The sequence below is a fragment of the Chaetura pelagica genome, unplaced genomic scaffold (genome assembly GCF_000747805.2).
Source record: "Chaetura pelagica isolate M959 unplaced genomic scaffold, ChaPel_1.0 scaffold193, whole genome shotgun sequence".
Taxonomy (NCBI): domain Eukaryota; kingdom Metazoa; phylum Chordata; class Aves; order Apodiformes; family Apodidae; genus Chaetura; species Chaetura pelagica.
In genome coordinates, this window is record NW_009952562.1 from 380,042 (window position 1) to 388,941 (window position 8,900).

The window sequence follows — 8,900 nt, forward strand, 5'->3', positions numbered from 1 at the left end:
TCTTTCCCTCTTTTTCTCACTCTCTCTACCCAGCCACCTCCTAGAGTTTGACAATATTCCTGAATGTCGCTGTGAACTATTGCAATTACCAGATGTTAGATTTTCTTTGAGCCACTGGAGATTGTTGTGGCATAGTTATAAAAAACTTTTTGTTTTCCTTCTGGATTTTGTTAGTAAGCTTTTATTTATTAGCGTGCTACCAGTGTTGTCTTAAGCTTTACATTTTATGTCACTTAAAGCAGAACTCCACAGTACTGCCCAGCTGGCAGTTTGGTAGCACGGAGTGAAACAGTGAGAAAATGCTGATAATCTAGGTCATTGTAACAACTTGGAGGGAAAGCAAAATCCTTTACATGCTAAAGAACAGTTTGTGAGTGCCATGGCTGGTCTTTTAATTCAGTCCTCTTCACTAAAGCTCACGTGATCTGTCAAGTACACTGTGCTTTACCAAGGGTAGTTTCATAGAGAACATCTCAGTCCTGACCTAACTTGCACTGCTGGTGTCCTTTACCAACTCCTGGCAATAGGCTAGATAGCTGAAGGGTTTGGGAGGGGGGAACTGAGAATTGTGTGGGCTCTGTCCATCTGTGTAGAGATTTACAGTGTCTTTCTACTTTTGTATTAGAACAGAAGTGTTTGGAGGCCTTGTGAACCTACTGAAATGCTTACTAGTTGGCATGCTGGACCTCTTGGTTGGGATGATGTATACCTGTCTCAGTACAGCTCTACATTTAAGAAAGGCCATACTAGTGGTGGTTCTTTACCCTGTATATAGGATGGGGCAGTTTAGTTTTAAAATGTGAGCCATCTATCACTGCAAAGGCCTTCCCTGCTTCCTTGCAGCTTTTCTAGTTTTGAATCACAATGTCACTGACTTGCTTTCAGTGTCTGTACAGGAAAAAAAATGCACTTCACTTTCTTCAAGTATTTCTTCATCCTGTCTATTAAAGTACCATTTCTTGTTGTCTTTTTTCACATTCCCTTTCACTTCATGGTGTTCCTTCTCTGTTGATGTAGAGATCTCTTTCTTAGATAACTTAGCAGAAAGCGTTAAGTCAATCTTATCAGTCTGTTTTTGCCCAGACCTCTTAAAAACTATAAATACAGAAAGTGGGATTCTTTCCAAATGAAAACTCTTATCCTTAAATCTGGCAAGATTCCTGGGTGGAGGTGGATCCCACTTTTTCTCCTAGGAAAATAGATCCTTAACATTAACCATTGTTTTCCCAAACTCCAAACAGAGTATCTTATCCATTCTATTATTTAAAAATGGATGTGGTGGTTTTGAAGAAGGAAGGAGGATCAAAGCAAATGATGATCTAATAAAGGCTATGCTGTATTATGGAAAAAAGGTTCAGCAGGAGAGAGAGCTATTATTTTGCTTGTAACTGGACCTATTCAAAGAATTGACAGTCTGTAGTAATTAAGAGAAAAGAGAGCAGAAAAAGGGAAGATCTGTGTGGTGAATGACTTTGAGATCGATCAATTTATTTTTTTTCTTTGTAACAGTAGCAGAACTCTGCCATTTTGACCTCACCAAAGAGGAGTACTTGGAGTAAAACCACAGCAGACAGAAGTCTTCACATGAACCTTCAGTTTTGCTTTGAAGCATATGGGATACATTTAGTTTTAAAACTTCTGATGAAGACTGAGACAAATCTGGCTTTATAGCAGGGTACAGTGTTGTTGTTCTTGAGGTGCTGTGCTTGGTGGGATGATGCACAATGAGGCTAATGATACCATAAGTCAACATTAAAAGTGAGGAGAATTCAGAGTCCACTTGTAGTCCAAATGTTTTAAAATTCCAGCACTTGTAGTAAGTACTTTTTTTTTAAAGGTTCTCTGTATTGTCTGCAGGAGATTATTTGAACTGCAGTTTAATATGCAGTGTTTCAAAGCAGATCTAGAAAGATCTGTAATGTATTAAAGAATGAATGGAGCCATTTTATTAAGCTGGCATTTGTGAAATGACACATGCTTGCTTAAAGTCAGTCCTGCTTTGATAGGTTTACAGATATGTATAAATGAAATGTGAATGAAAGACTGCATGGGGGAGAGAGAGTGGCTGCTAAATGAAATTACCATCGTGGTTAAAAAGGAACATTTAAGCTCAGAGGTCCTTCCTCTTCTAACAATTATTGAAATGCAAATTTTGAGTGTAGCTTGTTACAGTAAGGAGGATTTATAAATAGGTGTCCCTTGGCTGCAACAAACAAACAGCTCCAGGATGCTTCTGCGAGTGAGGGAGTGCCCACACATTCTAACTCTCATGACCCTGGTGAACCCACCCTTTGCCGTGAGTTTGCCATAAGGTATCCAAGATAAGGTCTATACCAACATAAAGTAGTGGGTGACACTCAGGAAGAGCACAGAGGGCAGCAGTCTAAGACAAATACTGTACAGATAAGAAGCTTAAGTGCAACTTGTGCTTTATCTTTCCTAGTGGGTTGGAGGTGATAGACTTTTCTGTTGGAGGCTGATCACTAGATTATAGCCAGGTGTGAAGCAGTCGGAAGTTATCTAGGGGAGTGTTCTTGTACTGGTTTTGATTAGGAAGTAAGATTTTATGCTTCTAGTATTGTCACATTTAATCTTAGCCTTGTTAAATTATAGCTGATGTTTTGTTTTGTTTTGGTCAAGAAAGTATTTATATTGGTACAACCCCCCAGTGATTATTAGCAGTAGCAGAATTTTACATACTACATTATTAAATTGCTAAAGAGCTGAACCAAGCACTCACTAGTGGAGGAAGGCTTCCTTTTTGCCTGTAGCAAATACATAAGAGGATTTTCTTCAAAAAATAATTAATTAAAATGTCTACACTAATCACTACAAAACTTAAAAGTAAAGCTACAGTGTCCCAAGCGTGCCTCTCATTGCCAGATAAGTATTCATTAGAGGTATGGGAAGCTTAATTAAATGTCCATGTAGTGGTTTGTATTTGTGAACTGCTAAAAGCTGTTATGGCAAGAGATTGCAAGTGATTAAAACTTGTAAAGGTAACAGGAGATTGGGAACATCTTGAATTGTTTTCCTTGTTCTTTATTCACTGCCTGGAAAGTGAGAATAATGAGATTTTGTTTTGGATTAATTTGGAACACAGTGAGAAGCATCTGTGTAAACTAGGAACTGTATATTCAATGAGTTTCTGGATGAAATGCAGCAATGCTTGTGGCCATGCCTTGAGGGTTTATTTACAGTGTTGGTGAAAGAAAAGAGGACATATCTGTCTCAAAGCATTCCCCCTCTGTGAGCCAGGAAAAAACTGAAAACCATTTAAAGTTACTTGTAAACAAGATTATTGAGAAAATTCTACACGGGGTAGAAATGGGTAGACAGTTTTTCACTGCTGCATTTATTAGCTTTCCAGTGACTGTCTTTACAATGTAAATTGTGCTTTCTTGGGTTGTATAAGTGCTACTTAATGAAAGTACCCTTCAAGGTAGGACAGAGATGGGGACTGATAAGACCTGGACTTGTGGCTCTGACTTGAACTATGTGGCTGCACAGCCTTGGGAAAATGACTGCTGTGCAGCTTTCCACCTTTGTCAAGGGGAGACAATGCCTTTAGAATTGCTTATGTGAACATGAGGTGGAGATTAGAATATGAGATAAATTACTGTGCTTTTATTTAGTGTAGTGCATTAGAACTGGGTACTTTTAAGCTAGATCATATTGTTTTATTTGTCCATGGTAACGATTCCCATATTTTTCTAGCCAGACAATTTGAGTATAAGAGGATATCAATGGTCTTTGCTATACCCATGGGTTTTCTTTATATGAGAAATCCACGATGGAGTAGACTTAAAGATAATTTGGCTTTGTCTCTGGTAGTGACTAGTTGTGGATGCTTATGGGAAGAACAGAGCAGCCTTGTGGCACTACTTACTCCTGCACGTATTCTCCCAGTGTTTTATAATCTGTGGAGATACATATCTCCCCTACTTACCCAGAACTTTTTCAATGCTGCCTGAAAAGCAATTAGTGGAATTTTGAAAGGAAGGAGCTGCTTAGCTTGCAGATGAGTGTTTGCATTGTGCTTTTGCAATGCCCCCTCCCCTGCCGAGGTGGCTGATGCTGTAGGACAGTGTGCAAGCCTTGCAGTTCAGTGAGGTATTTATTGTGACAGCAGCTGACATCAAGTCCCAAGAGGGCTCTGAAAGATTGGTGTTGGATTGCAGGCTCTTCAGTTTAGGTATTTCTCACCTCATCCAGGTATGCTGTTTTCTCTCTGTGCTTTCTTCAGGAGTGAATACTGTTGGGTGATAGGCCCGTGTATCAAAAATGGTCACAACTTGAATCTACTTTTTATGGTAGTGTATCTGGTACTCTTGGGTGATGTGACACTGAAGGGGAGGGGTAGCAGCTCATCCTGTGTGTTTTTAGGAACTGTAACACTTCTTTATTTCTTATCCTGCAGGTCGGTGAGCTGGTGAAGGTCACAAAGATTAACGTGAGTGGTCAGTGGGAAGGAGAATGTAATGGCAGACGTGGTCACTTCCCATTCACACATGTCCGTCTGCTGGATCAACAGAATCCTGATGAGGACTTCAGCTGAGTGTGGCTCAACAGTTGCTCTTACAGATGGGAACAATTTCAACTTGTTTTTATTGCAGATGCCATCAAGACTGTTCCGACAGAAGCTGAAAGCGGTATGGCTTGTACAAGCATTCTGATAACCTGCAAACCCCTGGGACTGAGCACCACCATTCCTTAATCAAGGGTCATGTAATTCAGGGTACGACAGTAGATAACTTGTGAGTCAAGTGGCAGAACTAGTAGATGATTATAGGTTGTAATGCCTGCTTATGTCCATGTGCACAGCAGACTGGACCTTGCCAGCAGCAGCAGTTGGAGAAAGCAGTAATGTAGCTGTTACAATAACATTTCTAGCTCTCTCCTGTCCTATTGCTTATGTTGCTTCTTCCTCAGGCAATGAACATCAACCTTAGACAATTCAATATATAATAAGATGTTTCACAGTTTTATCCTGGAGCTTTCTCTATATTTTTTTTTTTCCCATCCTGAATTCCCTGTCCTAGAAAGGCTCTATCATACTTGGCATGGTCAGTAACTGTGCTCAGTGCAGATCTGGGCAGAGCCCCCTGGGACAGCCTGATGATTTACAGGTGTTACCATGGTCATGGTAAATGGCAGATCAAATCAACCTTGGAATTCTAGAAGTTTGTGGACACTAGATTGATTTATTCAGTACTGTTGATGCTTCAAACATAGCAGCTGATTTTAAATTAAAATTTCTATTAACACACCAATATATATATTTTTTTTTAATCCACAAGTGTAAGGTTTATGGAAGTCTAAACATTCATATCAGTGCTGAAAAATACGTGCATAGCACTTTAATGCATAGCTTTAAAGCAGTATTTGATTCACTAAATATACTAAAATATTGACATTGCTTTCCAATAAAATTAAACTATATAGGGCCAGTTTTTCTGGAATTCTTCAGCACTCCTGTTGTACAGTGCAGATCAGTGTCAAATATGGTGAACTGACAAACCAAATACTACTTTTAAAGTTACTCTGGAGACTCTCTTGGTTTAATTCCCATCTGTAAAATACTTGATAGTGAATTCATGAGGATTTTATTTTTAATAAACTAATGGAAAATACTTGTGTGCTTCTGGATTGATTCTCAAAAGGCATAAGACTGTAACTATGGCTTCATAGCTCATAATGCAAATCAGTGCATTGAGTAGGTGGTAGGATGCACTGCTTGATTATTTTTTTTCTGTTCTTCTAATCATCTGGTTTTCTCTAACATAAAATCAGAATGGATTCAGTAAGTTTTGTAAACTGAAATTAAACACTGAAGTAACTATCCCTTGCTTGTACTTGGGATTGTTTTCCAAACACGGTATTCTAGTGACCAAACTAAAATAAATTTTGTAACTTTAACTACAGCGTGAGCCACACAGAGCAGTTCTTCTGAATAGGATCAAGCTGAAAATGCTGTTTGGGTTGATACAAACCATGTGAGTAGAATGGCTTGTTGGTTGTTAATGCTGCCAGAGCCAGTTGCCACTGCAGAGGCTGTTGGTACAAGGCACCAACCCCTACAACAATACTGGGAACACTTTACCTCAGAACTGTGAAACATGCTGGAAATTAGAATATTTCTGTTATATTTAAGTACTAGTTGTTTTACTTCAAAACTAATCCATCAGCAAGACTAATTTTCAGGTAATGGGCACTCATTAATTCTATAGACTAACACCAATGTACATAATCATACTTTCCATCACCAGTCTCATAAGAACTACTGAGAGTATAAAATTTACTCATGAGGAAACAAAATTGAGAAGCTAACTCTAGGTTCTGTAACATTGGTTTTTTTAAGGCTAATTTGTATTTTTCTTCTGACCTTGATATTTACAATGACTGATTTTTCTTTTCAAAAGCTGCACTCTAAATAATAGACTGATAAACTGAGTTGATCAGTTGCCCTTATATGCTTATATTTTTCTTCAGGTATTGTACAAGAAACATTACAAACTGTGTGTTTTTAGAGTAACACAGTGTCTTCTGAAGTATTTTTTTCCAATTGCAGTTAATGAAAGCCTGTATGTTTGTAACTGTCCAATCAGCAATTATTTTAAGATACCAAAATAACTTTTTTCTGAAAATAAAAAATTTATTATGCAAGTCTTGCCTTTTTAATATGAAAGACAAAGTGAATTAACTAGCAAATACCCTGCAAACTTTGTGGATGTGTTTTTGCTAAGACTGTATAAATTGAGAATATTTGTACACTTGAAAAACAACTAGAGACGTCTTAATAGCTGCTGTTGCACTAGAATCCTAAGTTCTTGTCAAGCAGTTTTTCTTAGTCAACTGATGTATTAATGCAACTGTTTTCCACTATTCAGTTCTAAGCCAAAATGTGATTTTGTTTGATAGGTGTTAGAAATGAGTATGTTTGCATTTGGACAAAGTAGACATTTCAACTTACCAGGCTCTTAAAGGAAAATAGGTAGAAGGAACATGTAGATTAAATCCTTTTGTGGCCTTTGTTCATCCTCTTCTATATGTTCCCTCCTTTCTCCCTGATGCGTGCAAAAAAAATCATTGCTAAGAACGTTGGTCACAATCTTTTTGTCTCTACTTGGCTGTGTTTTGGTCTCTTGTGCATAGGCAGGTGTTAGAACTAGAATAATCATTTCTAGAAATACACCGTGAAATCAGAATGCTCAACTACACTGTGTTCTTCTGGTGCATTTACACAATTATATCACACTAAAAAGTACAACTGGCTGCTATGGTTTTTTAATATATATTTAATTTTGGTAAACCCCAGCCTTTTTACTAATATTTGACCTGGTTAAATCTTGTTAATCTGTTTGAATGGTATTTGTTAATAATGCAAATATTTCTAATCATGTTAAGAGTAAAAACACTTCATTTTTGTTAATGGTTTTGGGGAAGGATTCTAACCAAACCAGTTTGAAGAAAAATATGAACATGTGCCATTGTATTATAACACTATCCACTTTCTTGACAGTTAAAGTCTTTTTTTTTATTTTTTTGTAGCATGTAATGTATATGTTCATAGTACGTGAAGTAAATAAAAGTATAGCCAAAACTTTGCCTTGGTGTCATTCTCAATCAGTGTTTCATAGTCTGAGCATAAAACTGCATGTATGGCCTTTTTTAATTGGCCACGCTGGTATGGAAACAAACATAACACCTTGGTAAGACAAATGAAGGTAACTAAAATAATTTACCAACCAGTAAAATAAGGCTTTTTTTGAAACAAGGTGACTTTGTGAAATCAAAGGGGTTGCCTAAGTTAAGGGGGTGGGGTAAAAGTATATTCTGTTCTGCGCAGAACATTGAGACTTTGTAGCTATTAGTCTCACTTCTGCCCAAGTGTACTGGGAAAATGTGGAAAAATAAAAAGCTGTTAATCTTTTACTGATAACTGTAAGGATAAAGTGTAAAGTTAATACCAGCAAGAATCTCATACAGGAGTTTACTAATGGTTCAGAAGAACTACGTGTGGTAGTGAAGAATTTGCAGTGTCCTATCAAGGGAAGAGACACAGAAGCTGAGGAGCAGAATGCCTGCATCCCACGTGGGAAAACACCTAACATCAATCTGGATTAGACCTACCTTGCCAGCATAATCCTTAAAAGCTGCAAGGGAAAGTGGCCCACAGGCCCCCAAGGATCTGGGTGGCAATACTACGTCTAAAGCCAGGCAGTTTAATTTGGGCTGTTCCCCAAAGAACAGTCCTAGCTCCACACCAGTGGTTCCCTAGCTCAGCACGGTGTCCCACAATGAATCACGGACCCTCAACACCCCTTAAAGCATTTGGCCTTCTGGAGGTGCTCCCTAGTTCCAGAGGTTCTTCCTGCCTGGGAAAGGCTTATGTTGCAGGTTCCCAGTTAAAGCACTGTCATTTCTAAACGTATACAAGGCCCAGCCTTGTTATGGTTAGTACTGCTGTAATCATCTTCCTTGCTGGTGAGGACAAGACCAGCACTTGTTTCCTTAGTCACTCCATTACAATGAGAGCTCCTCAAGAGTTTAGTTGATTCCTGTTTGGCTGGCTACTACAGAGACCTTGCCTGGTTTAGAGGAGTCACCAAGTGGGGCATTACTTGTTAAATGAGTGACTTTGCATTTCAGTGTACTGAGATGCCAGACAAGTTTTCCTGTGATGTCTCCACATGGTTATTTCACCAGCTTCAGGTGGAAAAAAAAACACTTCAGAGGTAAAAGTACTGCCCCCAGCTTTGCTCCAGTGTGTGTACAACCTGGCTGCAGCAGAGCTGCAATCCAAGAGTGCCTTTTAATGAGATTACCTGAGACAATTTAAGAGCTCACTGCAGCCAAAAGAAAGAAGTTCCATGTGCCTTTCCAGGCTGCTCTGCCAG

General features: G+C 38.6%; 1 protein-coding gene across 1 annotated transcript in view; it reads left to right on the plus strand.

Annotated features, from left to right (window-relative positions):
• CRK (v-crk avian sarcoma virus CT10 oncogene homolog) overlaps positions 1-5,079 on the plus strand; it is a gene marked incomplete at its 5' end in the record, with an annotated part of 12,496 nt that extends 7,417 nt beyond the window's left edge. The window contains one exon of the mRNA XM_009993307.1: positions 4,421-5,079. Within this exon, the coding sequence (XP_009991609.1) occupies positions 4,421-4,558 (138 nt within the window). The remainder of the gene's footprint in view (positions 1-4,420) is intronic.
• Positions 5,080-8,900: the final 3,821 nt, after the last annotated feature.